We start from the raw sequence: 13104 nt of genomic DNA, 5'->3' as shown, positions 1-13104 counted from the left end.
GCTGCCGGAATTAATGGCTGAGTGCATTCCGCTCCCAGAATGGAGTGCTGAGTGCATTCCCTATCCATTCCGGCTGCCGAAATGGAGTGCTGAGTGCATTCCCCATGCATTCCGGCTGCCGGAATGGTGTGCTAAGTGCATTCCCCATCAATAGCGGCTGCCGGAATAGATGGCTGTGTGCATTCCCCATCCATTCGGGCAGCCGGAATGGATGGCTGAGTGCATTCCACTCCCGGAATGGAGTGCTGAGTGCATTCCCCATCCATTCTGGCTGCCGGAATGGAGAACTGAGTGCATTCCCTATCCATTCCGGCTGCCGGAATGGAGTGCTGAGTGCATTCTCCGTCCATTCCGGCTGCCGGAATGGTGTGCTGAGTGCATTCCCCATCCATTCCTCTGGCATCGCACTGAGGGATAAACTTTTAAATAAAATTGGTGCCAGGGCTAAAAATTATACAGTGTGCCCCCCCTCAGACCCAAAACAATAACCAGCCCACCTATAGCCAGTAAATATCTCTAATTTGTCTGTAGTTTACAAATCAAAATCGGTATGCGGAGGAACACACAGCCATATTTGTGCTCCCAAGTTAAGCCTCATATACTACACCCAGCACAAGACTCTATCTGACATGTGCAATGTTATGAACTTTTCTGAAATCCCCTATCTTTAAAATGGGGCATGTTTTACCAAATTGCACAAAAACTGTAACTTTGTCAAACTTGTGAACCCTCGAAGGCACTCCTCAGCCCTAATAGCTTTCTAACAAAAGTTACTGCTCGTCTTTAAATGCCCTGTACACCGAGTTACTGTCTCCCAAAAAAACAGAAACACTGCAAAACAGGAAGTGGAAAAAAACGGCGAGATTTTGAAATTTAGTTTCTTCTTAAATTGTAATTTTTTATTCTTTTTTTCTGAAATTTGACATGCGGCACCTGCGGACAGTTTTCCATTCGCATGCCAAATTTCAGCTCAATAGCTTTAATACGTTTTAAGATGTAGAGCCTCAAACACCATGCCCCCCCTCTCACAGATTTCCAATGACAGAATGTCGTTTTTTACATGTAACCTTAATATAAGGGCATGACTGTGCCCTTATAATACCCCAAATATCACACTATATCTACACTTGCACTACATCTCCATCTAACTTATGCAAGTAGTTAATTTACAGTAAGGATATGCCAAAATAAGGCACACGCCTCAGAGCCCGATTCAAGCATTGGACATCTGTGGCAGGATCACCCAGAACTAATTTATTGTAGAAATGTATTTCAGTTAGTGGCACAGTGCACTACTCTATATCATTGCAGATGTACTGATATTTGATATTGTGTTGCATTTTTGTATTGGAAATGTAGTGATATGCCATGCTAATTAGACCTTCATTTATGAATGACCAACACTTCCTTTAGCCTGAATGCACAGGAGGGGGTCGTTAGACTTGCATCCTGTGTCTTAGAGAGATAGGAAACATTACATAAAGTTTCTTGATGCAAGTTTCTTAAATTGTGTTATCTCCAAGTCTAGAGAATATAACATACTGAGGGTAAACGTTGGATGTAATATTTCAGACTTTTAAGTGCCTGCTATGATCAGGGTGCTGGGTTACCCTCTACTAACATGTGTGTCAGAAACTGTATAAAAAGAGGCCTGTTTGACCATGTAATGCATTATACCATTGGTACTTCTGGAGCTCACTAATCCCACTATCTAATGTGTAATGGTCCTTGTCAGGACTATTGAGCAATAAAACATCACTGCTTGAAGATTCTGACTGAGGCCTGTTGCCTGCTGTATAGTGTGACCAACAGATCAGAGCTTACACTCTAATCTATTCCCCGGCTGTCCTGTGTTGAACCCAACATCTCTGTGTTAATGCTCTGCCCACTACCCAGCAGTCCTAAAATCTAGTAAGCAGTCAGGAAGTACCACAGCAAAGAGGTGCTGCAGCAGCTATACAAGCTTTCCATCAGTAAGCGGTTCTAGGTGTCATTGAAGGAGCCCAGTGGCGGTAGCTGATTTCTCGTACAACTATTGCACAATTGGCATTTGCGGTCGGCGGGTGTCTGGTGACAAGGTGACACCAGTAGGAGGGGCCAGTAAGAGTCATTTACTAACGGTGAGAAAGAAACCCAGATCACCAGTACAGGAAGAACATCCCTTTATCCTTCTTCCTGCAACAGACCGGGTGATGACGTACGCCCATACGGTCACAGTTAGTAAATGTTAATAATTTAGTCACCACATTTATAGAGGGCAAATTATTTCTAGAAGCTCATACAATCTACTTTTATTTTTTGACAAGGAACATAAGATGGCACCGAAAGCAGGATGGCATTGAAGCAAGACAGGACCCATGGCAGATTGTAACATATTGTTTCCATGTATGTCATATTGCAATGTTGTAGTGTGACTGTTATAACCATTTCATAAATGGTGCTATAAATGGTGATTTCTGTTAAATAAACTTAAACATTCTTTGCTCGGATATTTGCCTGGGTGTGAAAATACTTTCCCACATCCACGGTGGGTACTACTCTGAAAGGTAGCCCTGTACGCGCTGTGTTCATGTGGTGACATCGCTGGTTAACTTGACGTACACTCTTCACGGGATGGTGCGGGTGAATTGGAATCTACAATGTCCCAAGACTTCACTAAGAAGGAGAAGTAAATCCGTAAGGTGGCACCTTGGCCGCCACTATCTTCTATGGGTTGTTGTAATAACATGACTGAAAGGTATTCCTTCACTGTAGGATGTTAGACAGATAATAGGAAATAAGCTGCTGTCAGCATTGTAATCAGCTTCCTGAATTCTATCCACACAGTTACGGTAACCCTCTCCCCCCACGCTCGCAGGAAGGGCAGAGGAGACAGTGGACATGTTCTGCTCCAGTGATGAGATCTATGACAGGGGAGAGACAGACACGGAGGAGAGACGTCTGAGTATTACTAGTGTGAGAAATGAAGAATGCTTATGAGCAGTCACTGGATGAATCCAATACAGGTAACAGAAAATACTAAAAAAATAAAATAGTGAGAAATACAGAAGATGGAGGACCTGAGTCATTAAGGAGAGCAAAGCAACAAAAAAAGAAGTAACTTTGCACTGGGGCTTGTCCTAGATCAACTTTAAATATCAGTGTAAAAATAAAACTATCAAGTATTTGTGCGCTACATGAAAAAACAGCCAGTATTTATCTTATGTGCAAAATGATGAAGTAATTTGCACCTCTTGCATTGTAACATGGTTTGTCCAGGAGCAGTTACTCCTTTATTTGCCTTTCTCTCCTTAATGACTTAGGTCCGGAGAGTATAGTGGGAAATATCTGTATCTCTAGGTACATGTAAGAATCTGGGTACTACTGGACTGAGGACTTTTTATTCATCACCCGTTTCTCACGGTTTAATGTACTTTTTAATCCTTGGCCCAATCTAAGTATATACACCAGAGCATCGGTGTGTTATGTGTATTATTATTTCATGTTATTAGGAACATTTTGCCATTGCTATTACCTTCAATATTGTATGAGTATAAATATAAAGAATATTGCGATACTTTGTGAAACTAACAGGACAGCAGAAGTCATTTTGCTTGTGTCAGCTAATGTAATTACCATTTGTCTCTAATGTCCATTGTTATGAGGTGCAGCTTAGATTTGGTTTGTAATCAGAACAATGTCTGAGTTAACTAGCTGGCAGCCCATGTTAATTAGCTAGGTCAACAGGTAATCTGAGAGGTAATTAGGTTAGGTTAATTAGGTTAGAACTTCTAATGATATGCAATGTGTCTCCAAAGTAATATATTGGCTGAAATAGCATTGGGAAATGTATCAATGTATCAATATAAATGTTGTTGTATCAAAATGAATCACAGATTCAGATGGCGTAACACTGTTGATACAATGTGTCAAAAGTCTTATTGTTTCATGTAAGCGTGCAGTGCCATTCCTTGATGTAATATTGTAACCCCATGTATAGTGTATTCAGCCAAACAGCTAATTTAGTTAATCCATTTCATTGTATAATCAAGGTAACAGAGACTGTATGTCTAACAGCTTAAGTGTCCACTGATAGACCCCTGCTGTAAGGGGGAGGAGTGAGACATTTTACCCTACTTCCTGTGTATACAGTCAATATTATAGGGAGAGCAGAATGCCAAGAGAGCGATTCTAGCTTGGAGGATCCTGGTGTACAAGACATCAGCAAAATGGACTCTGGGCCAGGCTTTGTGGTGCCACTGGAGGAAACCCTACCAGGACAGGGTCTGTGTGAGCCAGTAACTCAGGCTGGGCAACACCGTAACTGTCTAGCTAATCGGTAGTGGTAATATTGCGGGAGGATAAGACTCTGATGGATACTGAAATTACTACTTTAGAGCACTGACTGCAAGAGGCTGCTGGAGGATACATGCTACTATTACCCTGTATCGTGTGAATGTCTTGTGGTGTTGTGCTGTCGTGATAAAGTCTTCTTTTGGATATAGTCTGGTCTGCCCTAGTGAGTTGAATCTCACAGAGGGTAACTGTCATCCCAGCTAAGGGTGATATCCTCACAGTACACATAAGAGACAAAGTATCTGGAGAGAGATAAGATATATTTGTACTGTGATCAGTGCACCGACGGTGACTAAGGTGTTTATGTTTTGTATTATTAAATCATCATAGTTGACAACAATTTAAATTCGTTTCCAGCCACACAACATGTTTTGGTGGATATTGAAAAACTACAATAACCCTCATGTCGTGTTTAATCAGTCTGATTATAGTATACATCTTTGTTTAAATACCCCATAAAATAAACATTAACTTATTAAGCTTAGAGATAAAAATCAATGGTAATTTTTTCATATATTATGCTGAACTTTCTTTTCTATTGTGGAGTTAATATTAAATATTAAGGACATTTGCCGAGATAAATTTTTATAACCTGCCACTGTCCCTACAATCTGGGGACAGTTGTATTCTGTGAACCTTATTAGTAGAAATTGCAGATAATATACCTTAAGTGGGGGAAAATAACAACCTACAGCCAATCATATCACCAGAATGTTCCTCTTGTTTTGTGAGGCTAGTGTCCACTGAAATGTTTATTTTAGCCGTCATGGTAAGAGATCCGTGAAATCAGGGAAAGTATTTTGGTGAATCGGGGATTATGGGGGAAATGGCCATTTCGCACAGGTGCAAAGGTTTTGAGCTCTGCTTTGGCTTTGCAGCGCTCTTGCATTCAGCGCTGAGGCTGGAATCTTTCACTCCCTGTTTTCCTTTTCTAGCTTGCCTCAAATCCATGCTACAATCCTTACATTTTTCTCCTCACCACCGGCATGAACTCGGCTTACTCTGCAAAGTATGTTATATGTACAGCTGGGAACATCTAAAGCAGATATTTCTCCAGTACATAGCGCTGGCCAATGGTCGGCAGGAATGCATTCAATATGTCACCCATTGAAGGCCGGGATTATTACGACATGCATGTAATCAATGCCTCAGCACCTCCGTTTTCCCAACAATTATGTTGATGCTGATCCCTGTTTAGAATCAGCCAGTGCAATGAAGAGGAAAATGTCCCACCCATGTCCACATTCACTCCTTGTGCCCTGTACCAAGTAAACAGGGACAAAACAGAAAGGCCAGAATTCCTACTAGTCATCTATCCGGGTTCCTGCTTCCACTACTCTGTAGGGTCCATCAGTCAGCAGTCCAGGGAGATATAAGGGAAGGAAGATAACCGGTATCTCTGCTCTTGTGGTAACCTCCGTCTTCCTGCACGTTTGTTATATCCTTCCTTCCATCTTATCTGCTTCCATCCCGGCCACTGTGCAGAGAGTCTTATTCATCACTTAACGCATTGAAGACTTATAACTTTCTTTTTGTTATTAATTTGACATTATTAAGTATTAGTATGAAAAATGTATCATCGGCCCCATGGCCTATGCTACTGAGGCTTCATTATTGGACTAATTATATTGATTTTTGGAAGTCAGCCATAAATGTACAGCAGTGATTCTACCATGGACTCTGGTATATATTGCCCATATTTAACCTGATCCTAGCAGCCAGGCAATGTATGGCTATTCTACTATTCAATCCAAGCAGCGGATTCTGATCTGAAATATGGACTACAACAATTCTCTGCTCAAGGAACTAAAAAACTGGACTTAGTTACCCTGCAGCACTTTGTTGTACAAGTTACATGCGGCCTAAATAAAACATTACCAGCTCATTTAGAGTTGTGTGCAAAGTCCAGTCTGAATATAACACGCAAAATTGCACTCTTGCTTAATTATTTTGAGCTGTATGTATCTTAAGATAATAGTGTGTGTAAAGAAACAGGCATGGTGAATGGAGCCAATGTGACAACCCCTTATTCTAATCCATACCCGGACTGCAAGTTTTAGCCCTGTTGTTATAAGGAAGTATCAGTGATGGAAATCATCTCCTTGGAAATGCACTTAAGGGGTTAAATTCCACCTCCACAGGGAACCCTCAGGAGTTGAGTGAATTAAGGTACCATTGTTATTTCTGTTTGCTCCCTATTGTCCACTAGTGAGCTCTACAGACAGCCAGGAGCCGGACCCAGCAGGGGTCACCTGAGGGAAGACACCTGGGGGAGGTAGGGGAGGGGACTGGTTATTGTGAGAAACCCACCAATTAAGACCTTTTGCAACTCCCCTGGGCAGGCAGTTCCCAAGGTGGGAATATGAAGTGATAAAAGAGGCTACCCTGGGAGCTGGACACGTATGTGACTAACTTTTGGCCAAGACGTGTTCTGCCAGAGATTCACTGTGGAACCTATCTCCCTGGATTTATTTGAACTGATCTCCTCACTTGTTGGACCTGCTATTGTTAAGGAGCCGTGCTGTATTTAATCCTGTTCTGCATAATAAATCATCTTTCTATTTTTTCTCTAATGCCGTGTCTAAGCGCTTTGAGTATATCTAAGCGTCGCCACATAGTAGGTAGACCAGTTGTTATCATGAAATTGATGATGATGACTGGCGGTTTAAACGTGCATAAAAAAAAAATGGAAAATGAATAAATAAAACCACAGTTGTAGCACCCCGTTCCCCTAACTAGCACCCCACAAAAAGTGAACCAAGCACAAGCGCTTATAGTCTATGTGGGATACTGCTAATGTGGGGGGAGGGGAGATGAAGAGTCTGAGTTTCCCTATATAAGCTGTAATCAGCTTCCAGACTATGACTATGGGAAACCAGCCTGCAAAATATAAAAAAAAAGGTCCCACGAAAAGCAGCCCTGAGATGATAGCATTGAGCCTCTTCCCACACACCTCAGCAGTGGGAGTTGGGATAACAATAGTTAAAAAAAACCATAGCATTTTACTATGTGGCACTACTGGTCCCAGGAAGCCCTGGCAGATATAAACTGCTTGAGTATGCTAGTACTTCTTGAACTACAAGTATTAGCCAATGGTAATGTTTCAGACAGAAATAATACTGAAGGTAATAATACTGACATGAAAATCCTGACACTATAAATACCGACAGTGTGATTAATGACAGTGAAAATGCCGACAGTCACACTACCAGCATTAAAACAGAAATGCCAGCGGCTCCAGTGGCTGCCGACAGTAAACTGTGTAATAAATAAGTAAATGTTAAAAACAAAAATGTAAACCCTCCCACCCCATTCATATTAACCCTAGTGCTGCCAGCCTAGTGCTGGTCAGAGGAAAATCGTGGGGATAAGCACCGTGGGGTTCTCCCTATTTTCCTCCAACCAGTCCTAGGCTTAGCCAGCCGGGGCTGGTAGCACCATAGTAGGGGAACCTGCAGCGTGGTGTCCCCCTGCCATGATGCCAACCAGCCCCAGGCTGGTCATCACGGGGCTGGATTACCTAGGGGGTGGGGTCCACGAAAAAAATGTGTCCATCGTCAGGGATGTCGTTTTAATGGAAACAGTCTGACTATCGCCACTTTCACTGTCAGCAATCACAATGTCGCTATTTTATCCGTGTTCAGGAAATTTACGTACTGGTATTAAGCCTCTCGGAACTATTGTGTCGATAATTCTACCATCGTAAATTTGTACCCAACCCATTTAAAGAACATATAAAGCCACTATTTCACATTAATATAATTCAAAGGTTATAGTACCAAGCTGAATAATATATAAGAAATAACTGGAGTGTTTCTACTTCACTATATATGTGCATCCTGCTATCTTTTACTCTGCCGCAGTTTGCCATGTTCGTAGTGATGTGCTTCTCTAGTATGGTAGACGAAGATGGAACTACCAGACTGTTGGCCCTGGTGCAGGGAGGCAGGAAGGAGGCAAGTGGGACTCCCGACTGTCTGCATCTACCGTGCAGCATGTCCCATTATCTCCATGGGCCCCGGTGCAGAGAGCTGGGGAGGAGGTAACCGGGGGCCCCCGACTGTCTGCATCTGCCCTGCAGCATGTCTCATTATCTCCATGGGCACCGGTGCAGAGAGCTGGGGAGGAGGTAACCGGGGGCCACCGACTGTCTGCATCTGCCCTGCAGCATGTCTCATTATCTCCATGGGCACCGGTACACGGCACCTGAAGCACCAATGGTAGTTCCGCCACTGCCAGTAGACTCAATGTATCTGACAGCTTGGCAGGCTTGCACTGCAAAATGTACAACATAGATGCATGCCTTCATACAGGACCAGAGATATCAGAGTTTTATCAGATCCCATTGGTACACTGTCCTATCAATGTGGGAGGAGCTGCAGCTGTCTCCAATACATACCTTCCAATTTTTACAGTTGGGTAATTGGGACAAATCGGAAACGTCCCTGTCCCACCCTGTACTTTCCCAGAAATCGTAGGCTGCAGTAAGTGTTCTTTACGTGCATAGATGCAGTGGACATTGTTGCATTTAGTTGCGTATTACCTGGCTCTAGTTATGCGCAGTGTGATTTTGCATGCGATACACACAAAAATGGCAAATACGTGCCTTGATGAATTGTACTTACCTGGCTGCATAATAGTATGTGCGTAAACCAGGGAAGCCCAGGCCAACTGCTCCAGTGGATCTTTGGCAAATATGAGCTTGGATCTGCCGCTGATTGTCAGTCCAAATGAATCACATCACCAGCTTTAGTAGAGAAGAAGGGAGGGGGAACTCTAATGGGTAAGTTATTTTAAAGATACATGAGCCTCTCCATTTTCACCGAGGTGACACGCCCAACCCAAGAAATAAAAAGAGACCTTTTCAAGAGTCCCAAGTAATTTTTTATGTCATTGAGGAGCGGAAGATAATTAGTTTGGCAGAGGTACTTAATTTGATTGGCTTGCTATTCTTCGCGCACCACACACATTAATGTGCCTTTGGTGCCCGTGACTTTGTCGTGGGTTCACCGCTTGTCCTTCCTTGGCCCCTTGTAGTAGGTACTAACCACTGCACACCGGGAACACCCCACAAGACCTGGCTTGTTGGAGATGCTCTGACCCAGCCGTCTAGCAATCACAGTTTGGCCCTTGTTAAAGTCACTCAGGTCCTTACACTTGCCCATTTTTCCTGCTTCCAGCACATTGACATCAATAACTGACTGTTCATTTGCTGCCTAATATATCCTAACTCTGGTCAGGTACCATTGTAACAAGATAATCAATGTTTTTCACTTCACTTGTCAGTGGTTTTTCTGTTGTGGCTGATCGGTGTATAAATATGTGAAATTGATAGATGCTGTGGCCAATTTGTATCCATGAATATGTCGAGGTCTGTTCTTGTTGAGTTCCGGGTATGTCATTGTGTCAGTGGAGGACAGCAGAATGGACGCTGCACAGTAAAGTTCTTCCCATCTAGACACAGTATCCTTTATTATTTAGCTTTATATGGTTAGGGTTATCAGGTTTTCAAGTTCTCCAGGACTTTAAAGTTTGCAAATTACTGAGGTCAAGTTGGCCGTACATGGGGTAATCCTGCTGCTTGGCACAAGTGTAGGATAACATGATTAATGTCTTAATGAACATAGCTGGAGAAATTGGCCAAGATCCCATCACTCCCAAACCCAGGATCACTTGTTAGGTAATTGGTTACTGCTCGTGTGGTTAGAAGATGACCCCATACACAGAGCAATATGGACCATATCCGACTGCATTTGTCTACATGCGCTATGATAATCCTATTGATTTCAATGATAATTATCGAGCTTCAATGTCATTTTCAGGTCATGAATACTGTGATATCGGGCCAAGTGCCTGCTATAGACTGTGATATTCTAGAGTGTGTATCTCACAGTTGTGCTTGTCCTTTGTTTAGAGCTGTCTCTCAGTGGAGATAACTAAAGTTTGACCAATGTACTCGCATTGATTGGTGGGACGGTCACAATTCCGTCTTTAACAATGTACCATCTCAGTCATTCCACTCCACCATGTCTGGCTCCCAGTCTGTTAATTTGCTTCTGACCCAGACCCTTGACTTTGTTAAATGTTTATAACCCAGTACTGTCACTGCAGACCTTCCTCTGGATTCATTATTCCCCTGATAGTCTGCAGCCACCTAGCGGGACCAGAATGTCAGCAAAGTTCATCAACCAGGGTTCCCATAGACTTCATGCAATTGGGCTAGCAATCGTCTATTGCTAGTTGTACAGACATCCCCATTTGGATGATTCATGCCAACAACGAGGACACGCAATTTGGTATTTATGAATGAGTTACAATATTAATTACCTGTATTCTCATTTCTTTTCAGATTTTGAGAACCCTTCAAACCCCTTCAATGAAGCATTTCTTAGAACTTCAGGTGAGAAATTACAAAGTTTCTCCTATAATCAATAACTAGGGGCTTGTTTCTTTAAGGCAAGCAAATTTGAATGGATATTACGCTTGTTTAAAAATGCAGGTAAATCGTGCATCTGTGTTGAACTAGGAGCAGACCTGGAGAACCGTGTCTTGTTGAATACAGGTGTAGGTACACTCTGCACCGACAGACACAATACACTGCAGGATGCATCTAATACATATATGGAAAATAAAGCCCCAAAAGAACACACATGAAAAAATAAACTAGAAGCATTCACTGGTTGTCACCTGTCATATAGTCATTAATGACAAAATTCTTAATAAAAAATTATTTCAAGCTCCAATCAGGGATGAAGACTAGCTGCAGCAATAGTCATCACCAAGAGGAGCAATAGTCATCACCAAGAGGAGCAATAGTCATCACCAAGAGGAGCAATAGTCATCACCAAGAGGGGCCTTCAATAGATAGGTAGAAGCTGTAAAGCCAGCAAACACTCCCATTATGCAGGATTTAGGGCTTTTTCATTTGATAAATAGACCCAAGTCTCTACTTTGTGAAGATGTTGACTTGTTTTCATTCTGATCTGTTGCCAGCTAAGATCTGTGTCTTTATCCGACTATTGTTTATAACAGGTGACAAGAAGAAGAATACGCATAGTTGGCTCACAGCAGCTCTGGCGGTTCTATTTGTAATAATATTTCTTATCTTGGCCATCTTGTCTGGACTCTTGTTTGGTTATTGTGAGTATTAGAGAAGAAGGTATAGGAGAAGGCGAATGCATAATGATCTGTAGAATGCTGAGTGTTGGAAACATGATTGTGTAACGGAATACAGAAAACCCTGTTTGTAAATAGGTGAATGTTTTTCTAGTTTGAGAAAGAGAAATAACAAGTAAGGATGAAGTTAATCACTGTTTATCTCCCATACAAACACATAGGTGAATCACGTGACAACAAAGGGATGTAATAAATATACTTAAGTCGTACTGGTAAATGAATGTTGTTCAAATGAATCCAGCAGTGGAAAACAGAGAAACAAGAATACAACAATAGTGAGACATTGTTTTCAATTCAATATTCATAAAGATTGATATTAGGACTGTTGTACAATTCTCAGAAATATCTTGTAAATAGGAACGTTCAATGATAATCCTTCCCTTATGAGAATAAATGACTGGTTGAGAGGGGATTTGTGATAGGGAGAGGGGAGAAGATAGTGCAGGGGGATATGTGATAGGAACAAGGGAGAAGATGGTATAGGGGGATATGTGACAGGGAGAGTGGCAAATATGGTGCAGGGTTATGTGAGAGAGACAGGAGAGAAGATAGAGCAGAGGGGATATGTAACAAGAACAGGGGAGAAGATGGTACAGGGGGATATGTGAGAGAGGCAGGGGAGAAGATGGTGCAGAGGAGATTTGTGAGCGTGACAGGGGAGGAGATGGGGCAGGAGGATATGTGAGTGAGGCAGGGGAGTAGATGGTGCAGGAGGATATGTGAGTGAGGCAGGGGAGGAGATGGTGCAGGAGGATATGTGAGTGAGGCAGGGGAGAAGAATGTGCAGGGGATGTGTGAGAGGGACAGGGGAGAAGATGGTGCAGGGGATGTGTGAGAGGGACAGCCTATCATACTTCATTCATTTATATTTCCATAACCCCAATTCTAAATGTCCACTTTGACCACTGCATAGGATCAGAACGCAGCTGATTTGGTATTCTATTCTAGTACATCACATGAGGAGAGAGTCAGTAATATTTGTAAAATCATCTCCCTAAATTAGTCACACAGGTGCCGATTATGCCCCTGTGGACATATACATGTCAGTACACTTACCGGCAAATGTACAACAATAAATCATGAGAGTAAAAGGTTCATTGGTGTTGTCATGTATCATATTTATTTGTTTTATGTAAACTGTCCCATGATTTATTTGGGCCGATGGCTTATGTTTACTAATTGTGAGGATGGGTAAAGTCAGGTTGTTCTGTGGCAGGAGAAAAGCTTTGTTTCTATTCAGTAAACCAGTTACTAACTCAAAAAAGTGGAATGCTGTTTCCTTGAAGTTTGTTTACATATCATTCCACAGCTTGTCAGTGTAATATATGCTCTGATCCACCTCTTCAGCAGCAGCAAAAATCTGCACCACCACAGTCGCCACCACCTGGACATGTTAAGCATTACATCTCAGAAAGCATGTTCACTGTGAGCTCTTCTTTCTGCAGCTTTATATATGACACTTTTTATCTATATATGTTTTAGATTACACCATGACTGATGAGCTCACAGTGCTAAAATATAATGGTAAGTACCGTAAAATATTCACAATAGGGAACATTCTATCCTAATAAATTAAAAGCCTCCCCACTTTTG

The 13104-nt window shown here is 42.2% G+C and overlaps 1 protein-coding gene across 2 annotated transcripts in view; it reads left to right on the top strand.

Moving 5' to 3' along the window:
* Positions 1-2865: 2865 nt before the first annotated feature.
* The window catches only part of LOC142150929 (uncharacterized), a 35889-nt gene continuing 25650 nt past the window's right edge, over positions 2866-13104 (top strand). For both annotated transcript variants that reach the window (XM_075206127.1, XM_075206126.1), the window contains exons 1-4: positions 2866-3005; positions 10685-10735; positions 11368-11475; positions 12994-13035. In XM_075206127.1, the coding sequence (XP_075062228.1) occupies positions 2963-3005; positions 10685-10735; positions 11368-11475; positions 12994-13035 (244 nt within the window). In that variant the 5' untranslated portion in view covers positions 2866-2962. The remainder of the gene's footprint in view (positions 3006-10684; positions 10736-11367; positions 11476-12993; positions 13036-13104) is intronic.

The sequence above is a fragment of the Mixophyes fleayi genome, chromosome 4 (genome assembly GCF_038048845.1).
Source record: "Mixophyes fleayi isolate aMixFle1 chromosome 4, aMixFle1.hap1, whole genome shotgun sequence".
NCBI classification, from domain to species: Eukaryota; Metazoa; Chordata; class Amphibia; order Anura; family Limnodynastidae; genus Mixophyes; species Mixophyes fleayi.
Note: the sequence above shows the minus strand (reverse complement) of the source record. Positions and strands in the feature narration are given on the sequence as shown.